Source organism: Heliangelus exortis, chromosome 25, assembly GCF_036169615.1.
Source record: "Heliangelus exortis chromosome 25, bHelExo1.hap1, whole genome shotgun sequence".
Lineage (NCBI taxonomy): Eukaryota > Metazoa > Chordata > Aves > Apodiformes > Trochilidae > Heliangelus > Heliangelus exortis.
Window position 1 is genome coordinate 1,744,545 of NC_092446.1, and position 13,217 is coordinate 1,757,761.

The 13,217-nt window shown below is 53.2% G+C and overlaps 1 protein-coding gene and 1 long non-coding RNA gene across 8 annotated transcripts; one reads left to right on the forward strand and one right to left on the reverse strand.

The window, feature by feature from the left end:
• Nucleotides 1–248: 248 nt before the first annotated feature.
• On the reverse strand, nt 249–3,304 carry LOC139807603 (uncharacterized). Its single transcript, XR_011730629.1, has 3 exons — nt 2,486–3,304; nt 695–834; nt 249–454 (listed from the first exon to the last, which is right to left on the reverse strand). It is a non-coding gene; the product is annotated as an uncharacterized lncRNA (long non-coding RNA).
• Nucleotides 862–8,514, forward strand: C25H1orf116 (chromosome 25 C1orf116 homolog). Of its 7 annotated transcripts, none has more exons than XM_071768757.1 (4): nt 862–1,408; nt 4,345–4,464; nt 5,828–6,005; nt 6,476–8,514. In XM_071768757.1, exons 2-4 carry the CDS (start codon nt 4,387–4,389, stop codon nt 7,669–7,671), a joined length of 1,452 nt encoding a protein of 483 aa, XP_071624858.1. In that variant the 5' UTR covers nt 862–1,408; nt 4,345–4,386; the 3' UTR covers nt 7,672–8,514. The 7 variants fall into 7 exon arrangements, with proteins under 7 accessions (XP_071624858.1, XP_071624859.1, XP_071624857.1 ...); XM_071768758.1 differs by having other exon boundaries at nt 4,349–4,464; XM_071768756.1 differs by having other exon boundaries at nt 863–1,229.
• Nucleotides 8,515–13,217: the final 4,703 nt, after the last annotated feature.

Consider the following 13,217-nt stretch of genomic DNA (forward strand, 5'->3'; position numbering starts at 1 on the left):
CTCTATCAGCACAGCACAGGTGCTGGAGTGATGGCTCATTCACCCTGTTTGCAACAACAAACCAGCTCTGGGGTGGATCTGTACCCTCTCTTGGAGCAGGCAAAGTGCATCTTGGCACAACCAGCACGAACCTGAGAGCTGAAGTGGCTGCACCACCCAGCCCCTCACCAGCCAACGCCTGCACCGAGCACTCTGCTGCAATGCCCAGGGCTGCAGCTGCTCCCAAAATGCCACATCCACATCCCTCACCCCTGCTGCTGGGGCTCCTGCACCCTCTGTGCTGTGGGGCTGCTCCTCAGGCAGATGTTCCCTTTGGTTCACAGCTGGAGTCAGCAGCACTGGGGGAACCTCTGGGCTTCCTGGCTCGGTTGCTTCCTCCCCATCCTGCTGTGGCTTGAAATAACAGGAGCTTCCACTTCCCTGTTCTGGGCACATGTTGCAACACATCCTTTTCCTTAAAAAAAAAAAAAAAAATCAGCATTAAAAAAGAAAAAAATAATTACTGAAGCATGAAAATGTGAATGAATCTGCTGGCTCTGCTATTTCTGAAGTTTGCTCCAGGACTTTGATGGGGTTTGGGGAGGGGAGGGAAGGGGCAGCACAAGCCCCAGAGCACACACGACCCGGGTCCCCCTCCTCTTAATGCACAAACAAAGCTGAGTGGTGAAGTTTCCCCTCTCCAAGGACTTTTTACCTGTCTGCACAAGAACCTCCTGACCCTGCAGGGCAGCACACAGCTGGTGCCTGGGAAGGCTCCGGGGAGATGCAGGTCGGTGCCTGTCCCAGGGACGAGCTGAGCGCAAACCGGGATCTACCCGGGGCTGAGGGACCCTCCTGCAAAAAAAAAAAAAACACACAAAAAAACCCAAAACCACTGAAGAGAAATAAATAAACCCGTTTTGGGGGTGATGCCTTCAGCAGCACCCGGCACAACCCCCCAGCACAGCGCTGTAATTAATGACCCGGTGCGAGGCGCAGGTTGGGTGCGCGCTGTCCCCGCGTCTCAGCGAGCAGCAATGTGGCAGAACAGGCTCTGGGCTGAGCAGAAACCCCTGCCCAGGACAGCAGAGGACACCAGCCAAGCCGGGAAGTGAGTGAGTGAGTTGGGTGGTACCGAAAAAGAGCTGCCCACAGCCTCCCGGGCACCGGGTGCTGCTGCCTGCGAGAGGAGCTGCTGGGGCAGGACTGCGAGACAGAGAGAACAGCACGCAGGGACTCAGCTGCTTCAGGTCGGGACGTGAAGGTGTTTTAAGCCACCTCTGACCCCAGCCCGGAGCTGCGAGGACCCGCCTGGCACAGGGGAGGGGGAAGGGTCTGTGCCCCCTCTGTGGGTGAGGGGCTGGGGGGCTCCCCCAGCAGCACCCCCCGACCTGCCGAGCACCAGCACAGCCTTATCTCTGCCAGGGAGGTGAGTTAATGTGTAACACAGCTCTGTTTGGTTAGCCCAGGAAAGCCAAGAAGTCCTGGGGTAGGCATGGCTGGGACAAGGATTTGGACAGCGTGAAGCGACGGACATCCTGGTAAAAAAAAGCAAAAAAAACGGAAAAAAAGGAAAAAAACAATAGAATCATCTCTATTCCTTCTCACCTTTTGCTTTCTGTCGTTTTCCTGCTGAATGGGCTGGGGGTGAGAAGCTGAGTGGCTCTGCCCAGGGGGGATAAGGGACTCTGGGCACCCACAGGGCTGTGGATATGATTTGCTTTGGAAGGGGAAAGTGGTGGAGGTGGCACCAGCAGAGATGGGTGAGGTGGTTTGGAGGTGGTGGTGGGAGGAAGGTTTGGGACACCAGGTGCTGCTGGCAGAGAGGCTGGGAAAACTTGTGCTCAGAACAGCAAAAAAGCTGGGGCAGCTGCTGGGAGCACTTGGTTTACTTGTTTAAATTGGACAAGTTATGGATCTGCCACCATCGTCTCCTTTTACCCCAAGGGATCCCAGAGCAGGAGCAGCTGGGATGGTGCCTGCACATGTTGATTTGTTTCATTTTATATTTTGAGCTGGCTGGGACAGAGCCCTGACAGGCTGTAAGGCAGCAGGGGAATGGCTGCTCTGTCTGGGACAGCAAAAATCCAGTGATTTGGTGACACTGAAAAAGCAGAGAGAGAGAGCTGTGAGTAGCACTGGGCTTAAAAGAAAGTAGCCTCTTCACATAAAGCAATTAGCATTAATTGCTACCCAGAACCTCTTTGATGTTTGTGAAGGACAGTTATGGCAGATGGCATAAAAGCTGCATGGCTTAGCCTTCTCTTCTAGAAAAATTAACTTCTTCTAAAGGCATTTTTTGGGGAGGGGAGATATATACACTGAAAACCAGCTTCCCATGTCTTAATTTAAACAAGTGTAATTTGTAGTTTGTGGCAGAACTGCCATGCTGATCAGCAAAAAGAAGGAACTCTAAAAGCCTTCTGAATCACAAAACCCGGGATTTCCATATACTAATTTTTCCCCTTTCCCAAACCGGGTGAATGTGTCAGAGCCATAATCTCACCAGAGAGCTGGTGGCAGGGAAAATGAACTTCTTGTTTCTGTGCAGATCCCCTCCAGCATCCCACCAGCTCCGGGCTGAACTTTGTCTCCCCACGAGCTGGAGCTTGGCGGGCACCAAACCCTTTGGCATCTGCTTTACATTTCTGCAAACGCTGTTGGAACAAGAGGAAATTATTTTTTTTCCCCTGGGCTGATGCTGGGGGGCATCCTCCTGGAGAAATGAGCTCTGCTGAGCCCCCTGATCAGAGCCCAGACTGCTCTGCTCAGCAGGCTCTGAGCAGCTGCTCCAGCTGCAGGCATCAAGTTTGAGCAAGACTTTCACTTCCCCAGGAATGTTTTGCTCTCTGGGATCTGCAGCAGAAAGGGGGGGGAGGCCATGAGGAGCGTTGCAGCAATCCCTGCTGTGCAGGCCAGAGTCTCTTGCTTCTGAAAAGCTGGTTCCTATTTCACAGTGCAAATATTTCTGTGCACAGGAAAACCGTGAGGGCTGCAGAAGCCGAAAAGCCCCCAGAATTCAGCTTCTGGCACCTAAAAGCTCTGGTTAGAAAAGTTATCCATACTGAAAAAACCCAGGGTATTGCTGCCCCAAAACCCAGACTTGCTGAAATGTAACTTAAGCTCTAAATAATGCCAAGGTAAATCTGAAATATTAAACTCCTCCTGCGTGGAAAGATTGGATCTGTCAGGGCGGAGGTGCTGAAATCTGATTTTTGTGGTGTATTCCAATTACAAAGGAATTCTTTCAGGGTCTAGCACTCTGAACAAGCAGCCAGGTCTGCTGCCTTATCACTAGATCTAATTCCCTGATCCTGCTGCAAGGGCAAAAAACAAAACAAACCAAAAAAAAAAAAAAAAAAAAAAAAAAAAAGGCAGTGTGCTCCTGCCTGCCAGGTTCCAGCACAAAGGGCTCCTCTGTCTTTCGAGCAGCAAATCCTCCTGCGTGGGTCCGTGTGTGTTGGGGGGTGTTTGTTTTGCTGCTCTCAGCCTCTGCAGCCCAGTTCTGCTCTCCTGGAGGATGGGCATGAAGGGAAGGTCTGACTGGTGGTGCCAGTACCTTTTGGGTCACATCCAGAGGAGGTGACACAGCCTCCCCCAGCCAGGCACCTTCTGCCACCCGGGACCCTTCCCTGGGAAAGGTCTCACTCTTGGGACCCCTGATGGTGCCCCTGGTTGTGCTACCTCGTTGAGGGTGTCAGGGGACACCCAGATGAGGATCAGGGTGGGGAGGGGGACATCGGGGTGCTGCTTGCAACACCCCTGGGGCAGCTGAGCCACAGCAGCAGCCCGGACACAGCTCCCAGTGCTGCCCTGCTCCCAGCAGCTGCTGCCAGGCGTGTGCCAGCACACACCCAGCTGTGCCCCCAAGGGACAGGGGCACCTCCCCAGCCCCACACCCCCACGGCCCCCGGGCAAGGGTGGCAGAGGAATCACCTTACCAGGAGGAAGCTCTCAGCAGAGGAAGGCTGTGGGTAAACAGCAGCTCTTTGGGTCAGGGTGTCCAGAGAAGTGGGGAGCCCCTCAGCTGCAGTGATGGATGGGGTCCCACCAGGCAGAGCTGGGCTGGGGGTCCCCCTGGAAGGGGATCACTGCTGCTGAGCTCTGAGGCTGTGCTGACAGCTTCTTCCTTTGCTCAAAAACCACATCAGCAGGCCCTCTGTGATGGTCAGCTAACCACAAACACGAGTGGATAGATCCAGAGCTTACCCTACTTCCAATTCTTTTTGGGAAAACCCTCAGTTCCAAGGATGCTTTGAGAGAGCCCCCCCCTCCCCTTCTCCTGGATACATCCAGCAGCTTCCCAGCTCACACAGCTGAGCCAGCAGGCTCCCATCACAGCCTAACACCTCTCCTTTCCTTCAGCCAGGCTCTTGCCCCCGTGCCAGACGCCGTGGAGGCTGTGAGATGCCCAGGAAGGAGCTGGGGCTGGGGCTGGCAGGCTGTGACACTGTGCTCAGCATGGCCTCCAACCACTCACAGCGGGTGAGTAACCCCGAGGCACCCAGCCTGGCCATGCCAGGGGCTCAACTCACCCCTCTCCACGGAGATTTTGGGCAGAGCTCAGCTCCAAGCAGTCTCCCCCAGGCTTGGGAAGCACCCGAGGGGCCCTGGCACACAGCCCCGTGCCAAAGGGCAACATGAGAACCAGGGATTAATTCCTGCCCCAAAGCATTCCCAGACTTTCCGTCCTGCCACGTGTGTGGCAGCCACCAGGCTGGGAACTGATGTCCCCAGCCCAGCTGAGCTGCCCCGAGATGCAGAGGGAGATGGAGCAGGCACAGGGCAGGAGGTGCCCAGTGAGTTCCCCGGGGAAGGATTAGACCAGTTGGTAACTGGGTCAGACTGGCTCCAACAAGGGTGACTTCAGCTGGAAGAGACAGTGAGATCCCTGCTCCTCCTGGCTGACAAGAGATTAATTTCCTAGTTAAGGCCAAGATGACTTTGGACCGTGGGTGTAGATGGGTAATTTTTCACTATCTGTCCATTAAAGCTTGTTTGTCTCCCAACACTGATCCCAAGATTGATGAGCTAATTACATCCTGTCTGACTTGGAGCATAATTGATACGTGCAAGTCCTGAACAGGTTTTCCATTTAATGTATTGCAAACCAGAACCAAACCCTCTGAAATTTATTAGGGATGGAAAAACTGGTTGCAGTATTGCAGGGTACAGGATCTGGATAGGTGTCCCTGCAAAACAACACCACCTGGGACCATTTCTTCTCCATCACTGTTGATCTGATGCACACACTATCCTTCCCTGCACCTTTTCATGACATTTTCCATGTATCTCCTTGTAACCTGGCACTTTCCCAGCCCCCCTCTCTGATGGTCCTTGAAATGCAACAAAAATTAAACAGGATCTTGCTACACCCCTTCCAAAGCTGGGGTATGAAGAAGAGGACAAGGACTGGGACCATCACCTGCAGAGATTCCTTCAGAATTTATGATGTTCAGACAAGCTTTTAAGGTTCACTTTACCAGGCAGTGTGGATGCCAGCACCCAGAGAACACTCCTGTCACCCACCCACCTGCTCAGATTTCAAAATAAACCAAAGAACTAAAAGGCAGGGGCCAAGTTTCCAAGTCAATAACATCCCCTCTTCTGATGCCCATAGCAGGGCAACACAAAAACGGCCTTAAGTGTGCATATAAATATTTAACTTTTGATAGGAAGCTGTCTGGTTTTCTGTAGCTGTAACAATTCTTGAAGAGCCACTGACCAAGTCCCCTGGCCAGCAGCTGTCACTGGCTTCCTCTTAACAGCCAGGGCTAAGAAGAATACTACACCTCAGCCTCCTGTCTCTAATGCCTTTTTTTCTTTTTTTTTTTTTTTCCTTTATCAGAGTGACAACACTTATGATTACTTATCTGTGGAAGAGAAAGAATGTTTGATGTTCCTAGAAGAAACCATTGGCTCCCTGGATGCAGAAGCAGACAGTGGGGTCTCTACTGATGCCACTGACCACAGGGACCCCTCCAAGCTGCCCAGGACACATCCCAAGAGAGACTCCATCCCCCAGGGTAAGCTCATTCCCAGCCTTCCTCAAGAAGGGACCTTCTCACCGGGGTGGTTCCCTTGGCAGGCAGGGCAGGAGCATTGCCCCAGTTTGACACAGGTGGGAACCCAAAGCCACTTTAGTTTTGTCACCTCAGTGAGCGGTGGCAGAGAGGTGGGGAAGCCACCAACTGCATCTTCCCAGTCCTGGTGTGCAGGAGCTGCAAGCAGGGACTGAGGAAGGTGGAGGCTTGGATGATCTCAGACCCAGAGCTGGGGGGCTGAGCAGTTTGCTGATGCTCTCTCTGAGCAGGATGACTCAGGTTAAGGAGTCCAGAAGTATCCAACTCCCTTAGCAGTGCCAGTGTGTCAGCTGGGCTCTGGGTAAACTCTGGGGGTGACTTCCCTGCATGAAGAGGTGTGCCTTGCAAGCAGGAAGGTGTCCTGGGGCCCTCTGCAGAACACTCCATGGCTTCACATCTCTCTTTTTGCCTAGATATGGAAAATGGGGCTCGCCCCCTGAGCAGGGGTCAGCAGTGTGCAGCAGAGCAGATGAGTGGTAAGAGCATCTCCAGCTCCCCCAGCACAGCTCCAGCAGTGGCTCCAAGCCCAGGGTGCAGCACATCAGTGGCACCAGAAGCAGAGAGAGCAAGCAGAGCTCCTGCCACCCAAGTGACTGTGAACAGAGCAGAGGACCCAGTGTCTGGGACTCAGTCTTCACAGGAAATGGCCAAGGAGGACAGGTTTGACCAAGACAACAAGAGAAACCAGATGAAGTCCATGGAATCTTTGATTGTCCAGCCTCCAGATCCTTTCCAGGATGACCCCGTGAGCCCCGAGCGGTCAGGGAGCAATCGCTCAGATGGCAAGGGGGACACAGCCAAGGAGCCCAAGACTTGGACTTCAGGGGCTCAGCCAGAGAAATCCACGTTGGAAGAAGCTTCTCAGGACACAGATGCCAAGCGGGGGCCTCCAACTGCCCCTAAGCCACGGAAATTACCACCAAATATTATCCTGAAAACCAGCAAAACCAGCCCAGTGCCACTTGCCACCGAGCCTGGCCAGAAGGTCAAGGCACCATCCCCACCCTCGGGTGGCTCTCAGCCCAGTGACACCACTGCTGAAAGGGCAAATTTGGGGCACCTCGACCCCAAGGAAAGGGAAAAAGCCCACCGGGAGGCACTGGTGAAGCTGGGACTGTCCGAGAAGAGGAAAGAGCCTGGAACCCACCTCCAACCTGCGCTGCCTTCCCAACAAAAGGCGATGCCGTTCCCTGTCCCCAAGGAGCCCTCGGGGGAAGCTCTGCTCCCGGGTACCCGACAGATGAATTTCAAATCCAACACCCTGGAGCGCTCCGGCGTGGGGCTGGGCAGCTGCATGGCCAACACCAAGGAGCAGAACGTCAAATCCAGCAGCTCCCTGGGGAAAATGTCCTTCATGGAGCGCCTGGCTCCCAGCTTCCTCCGGAGCAGCCGCCCCCGGCCCGCATCCCTCGGGATGGGGAAGGATTTTGGGGATTTGAAGGAGCCCGGGATGGTGGAGCAGGAAAAGAGCAACAAGAGGAGATCCCACCCACTGCCCGGCATCCCCCGGACCCCCCGCCCCTGCGTCGGCGTCAAAATTGTCCCCAAGGGCGCGACCGAGGAGAACCGGAGGGAGGCTCTGAAGAAGCTGGGGCTGCTGAAGGAATAGCTCTGCAGGCTGGGGGGGCGGCTGGAAAAGGGATTTTTCTCCCCAGATCCAAGGGGCTTCACTGCTCGGCTTCGGGCGACAGAGCCACAAGGATCTTCTGCTGCCATCTTCTGCCCCAGCACCTTGGGGAGGGACCACAAGAGGTGCCCAGAGCTCCAACACCAAAGAAGTGCCCCCCGTGTACATAATATTTTGTATATAGCAGGTGTATAGGGGCTATTTATATACAGCATCGCTCAGCTGGGGGGTGGGATGTGTTCTCCTCCAAGGGCTTCACTGCATTTATGGATCCATTGCACGGGAAAACCAGGAAACTGGGGCTTTGGCTTATTTTAAAAGGGGATGGAGCCTCTCTGGGAAGAACTGCAGGACTCTGCTGCTCCTTATGGATTTTTTGGGGGTTATTTACCTTCATTTAAAGCCTGCAAGGCTCAGAACTCCCCTGCTCTATGCAACTGCTTCTAAAAAGCCACGACTGCCACGTACCAAGCTGCCGGACTAAGGGACACTGGGGGAGCTCCTGGGGACAGGGGCTGGGTGGCTGCACCAGGCTGCTCACACATCCAGCCCCAGCAACCTGGATTTAGCACTTAACCACTCAAGATAAACATCTCCATTCATCACAAAGCGACAATTAAGAAGCGACAGATCGTGTGCCAGGGGCAGAACCAGAAATGCTGCCCCAAAATGAGAGAGGAGCAAAGCTGAGACAGCTCCATCTCCATCCCCTTCAAACTTTCCTTGCACCTTTCATCCCCAGCTGATGCTGTCAGCGTTTATGCTGTGCACCTCCCGTAACACAGGGGCTTTATTTCTGTAATAAACTTGTATATGATCAGAAAATGACTGGGTAATGCAGATTTATTCTAAAAAATAGCTAAACAATGAGTTTTAACCTCCTCCGTGTCTTGATTTGAGGAGTCTGAGTGACCCAGACACAGCAGGGCACTGCAGGTGAGGAGATTTGGGCTTCCTGCGATCCAGGAGCCACATGAGAAGGGATTTTGTGACTTTATGTGTTTCCAGTACAAGCAGCAGACACAAAGCCTGCCCTGCCCTGCCAGACTGGGACAGGGGACACGGGACAATCCCTCCCAGCCAGCCCCAGCTCCCCAGCAGCTGTGCTCACTGCAACACCAGTCTGACAGCTTAGCTCCAAAGGACCATTTTAACTTCCTCAAAAAAAAAAAAAAAAAAAAAAAAAAAAAAAAAAAAAAAAAAAAAAAAAAATTATAAAAATCTTTCGTGCAGTCCTGGCTCTCAGCATTAGATAGCAAGGCAACCTCTGCTGCTCAAGCAAGAACCTTTGTTCCTAACAGGCAATTTCATTCCAAACCTACTGCAGGCTTCCTGCAGAGAGGGGCTGACCCGGGGAGGCAGTGGCACTGAGCTAGTTACTGATGTTAATTAACTGCTCGCAGCATTAAGAGAAAGTTGCACTCAGTAATTTTCAACACTGACCTTGCAGTAGGAGCAGTTTTACAAAGGCAGTGCTGGGAATCTTAAACAGGCTCCTCCTGACAAACCCCAGAGCCAGGCTCCTGGGTCCTCTCCAAACGGGCACCAGCAAATTTTGGGTGAGCAGGGAGGGAAGGGGAGAGCTGCAGCATCTCACAGCTCCCCCCCCCCCCCAAGGAAAGGTGAACAGGAGTGGAGGGAACAGGTCTGGCCCACATAAAGAATCCAAGGAATGTGAGAAACCATGCCAGGTCAGCTCTCCTTCATTCTGGTTTGTAGCTGAGCCATTAACTAAAGGAGTTTGGGGCTGGCAGCAGGAACACAGAGCTGTGCACCAAGGAGGAAAGCAGCAGAAGGTGTCTGGGCTAGAAGGCCTGGCCCAGAGCTCAGCAGGTTGCTCAGCAAAGCCATGCTGCAGGTACATTGTCTCTAAAAGGGAAAAGGAGCTGGGAAGTTCCAAACTCCCCCATCCTGAGCCCAACACCCAACTCAAACCTGGACCTGTGGAAGCCATGGGTGGACAGGACCAGCAAGAACAGCTGGGGCCACCCTGGATAAAGCAAAAACACTTCCTGGTTCTAGAAGCCCACTCTCTGATGGTACAAAAAGCCTCACAGAGCTGAGATGTGGCACAGGAGCAGAATCCATCCAGGAGCAGCAGGGCTGGACCTTGGGTGGCACCAAGCAGCCTCCTGGCTCTGCTCTTGCAGAAGGTCCCGGTCTCACAGCCCATGGGGATAAACATTTCTCCTGGCTGCAAACACAGGCAGCCCATAAAAGAACAGATTTTGCTTGCAGGATTAACCAGCAACTCCTGGTTTTTGGAACAGGGTTTGTCCAAGCCCGGTGACTCAGCCCAGGGACCTGGCAGCTCTTTCCCCCCAAGGTGAGGCAGGGAGATGGAGCTGAGTCCCAAGGGACCATCCCTGAGCATTCTGTGGCTGCTGCTGTGTTCTTTTATTCTCTTTTCATGTTTCCATCTCATCCCAACCAAGCCCTGTGCACAAATCCTGCTGAGGAGCATCACTCCACCCCACCACAGCTTCATAAACAACCTTGGGGAGTGAGGTTTCTGCCAGGAAATCCAAACAAAACTGAGCTTTCCTGCCTGACCTGTAGCTTCCACTGGAGTGCTCCCTGCTTTGGAGTAATGAAGTCAAAGCTTAGAAAAGAGCCCTTGTTTACAAAACAATCTGGTTTATGAAACAGTCTGTTTCAGGCCAAAAATGCTTTGAGAGACACCTTGAGGCCCTGCCCCTTCCCTATGAGATAAACAAGGTGAGAGATTGCAGGAGTCCCACACCCACGTTATGCAAGGGGAGGGCAGAAAGGCAGAGCACGGAGTGGCACGAAGCTGGGATCAGCAGTGGGGAAAGGAGAGGAGCAGGGGGCTGAAAACACAGCAGGCAGGAGCTGAGAGACAGAGAGAGAGCTGAGCCCTGCTTCAGAGCTTCATCCTGCACCTTCCTGCCCTCTGCCCTCCCTTCCTTCAGAGTCTCTCATTTGTATTTACCAATCTCCAGGCTGCAGAGTGGGTACATCAGAGTTAGAATCCACCCCCAGCAGCTCCCACATTCCCCCCTCACTCTTTTGGGGGGCTGAGAAGCACCCAGAGCAGCAGCAGCCCTGCTGGGACACCACCCAGATGGATTATTCCTCCCCCCCAATCTGTCCCTCTCCCTGGGTGGGGAGCAGAGCTCTCCTGCCCTGCTTTAACCCCAAGGCTCCAAGGCAGAGATTTTACCTTTGCTCTTGCATCCCTCAGCAGCAGAGTCTCCAGCAAGGAGCAGCTCCTGGGGTCCCCACCATCACCTGCTGCAGCCAAACCATCCCCAGTCTGCAGAATAACAAGAGGCCAAGGAGGGAGAAACCCTCTTTAATAAGGGGCAAAGCTGCCCCACCTGATGCCAGGAGCTGCAGGGAGGCAAGGCTGCTCCTGCTTGTTAATGGCAATTAATTGCAATTAATTAATTAATGGCATCTGGGGAGATGGATGGGAGAAAAGCAAGAAGAGAAACAAAACCTATCATCAGGTTCAGCCAAACCCCAGCTGGGCTCTTGGCTGGGTACCTTTAGAAGCAGACTTTGTGCTGCTTAATTCTGGGAATAATTTGCTTGATTTGTACCTGGGAGGCAAAACCACAGCAGACCCCAGCCAAGCAAACAGCCACGAAGAGACACCAGAATATTTCAGAGGCAACCTGAAGAGTTGCCTTAATGCAGATTGCACAGACTGTGTTTACACAGAGCAGCAGTGTTAGGAAAAAAAAAATAAAGAAAACACTCAGCTTTGCATTTTGCGTGGAGTATTCATCTGCTTCTTAACTATCAGTCCCATCCTGGCTCAGACATATCATTTCCATGTCTACATGAGCCTGTCAGGACCTTCTATCCCAATTAAAAGCATTCTTACTCATATCTTTCATTACAAAGACCAGATTCAGGAGCAGTGGGTTGTTAAGATTCTGGCAGTATCAAGGAGTCTCAGCTGTGCTGAGCCACAGGCTCCAGGAGAAATTGCTCATTTTTAATAAGAGGTTTTGTCCTTGTGCAGGGAGTCAGGGGGGATGCTTGGGGCTGGGGTCCAGCAGGGGTCAGGGGGTCGGTACCTGCTGGCTCCACACATCCCCCTCTGGAAAACCTCAAACCCGGGCTGGGAGAGCCAGGGTCCTGCTGGAGCGGCTCCAAGATTTCCAAGGGTTTGATCCAGGTCCCAGCAGGACAAAAAGCAGCAGCTGAGGCTCTGCCCTGGTGTGCAGATGGACAGAAGGACCCTCCCAGCTCCAACCGATAGGAAGGAGAGAGAATTCCTCCTTAAAGCAGGCAGTAAGAGGAGCTCCAGACGCGCTCAATCCTTCTCCTGCCGATCGGGCTTTCCCGCTCCGTTCCCCTTCCCAGCCATGGAAATTCACCCCCTGTCCAAAACCCCAACTCGATCCCGGGTTCCTCATCCCTGCCCTGAGCACCCCTGCTCTGCCCGGCCCCGCACACCCCTGGGCTGTAACCCCCTGCCCAGGACCCTCCCCTTGGCCCCTCCCTGGGTCCTTTCTCCCGGTGTGACACCGCGCGGTGACACGGACACGGGGTGGCAGTGCCGACCCGGGAGCTGCCACCTCTCCGCCCGAGGCTCCGGCGGGGACACTGCGGGGACAGTTCGGGGGCAAATCGGGGACACTCGCTGCCAGCGGCGTGCCGAAGGGGGAGTCCCATCCCGGGAGTCTGGAGATGGAAGGTGTGGAGGGATGAGACAGGCAGAGATGGGGATGCAAGCCCCAGCAGAGGGGACTTCACCTTTCCCAGCATTAAGGTCATATGAATGGTGTAGGAAAAGAGAGGGTGAAAAAATGAAGGAAAAAAAAAAAGGAAAAAAAAAAAGGAAAAAAAAAAGAAAAATAAGAAAAAGGAAAAAAAAAAAAAAGAAAGAAAAAAAGGAAAAAAGAAAAAAGAAGAAAAAAAAAGAAAAAAAGAAAAAAAGGGAAAAAAGGAAAAGAAAAGTAAGGAAAAAAAGGAAAAAAAGGAAAAAAAAAGAAAAAGAAAAGAAAAAAAAAAGAAAAAAGAAAAAGCAGGATTTCTGGAAATCAGCCTGGTACCACTGTTAAAATGAATTAACCTTGCTCTGGGGGTGGGGAGGCTTTGCCTTCTTGGAAGCAGTAAAACAATTAGGAGAAAAAAACCTTTGAGCACACAAACCCAGGGCCCAAATTCACCCCCAGCCCCCTTGGTGCATCTCCAGAGCCAGGGGCTGCCCAGCTGCAGGGTCTGGGGTCACCCTCACCCCCATGGCAGCACCTGAGAGTGGTGACACCCCTGATGTCACCCAGGGGAGGACAACGGGGGTGACCGGGCTGCTGGACCCCACCCTCTCTCTCACCCCAGGATGAGGTTTGGTGTGGGACAGGGACAAGGACAAGGACCACCAGGTCAGCTCTGGTCCTCAGCTCATCCCTGCAGCAGTGGCTTCAGCTCTGCTTCTCCTCTGGGTCCATCAGCACAGAAACATCTCTGGAAAAGGGAAGGGAAGGGAAGGGAAGGGAAGGGAAGGGAAGGGAAGGGAAGGGAAGGGAAGGGAAGGGAAGGGAAGGGAAGGG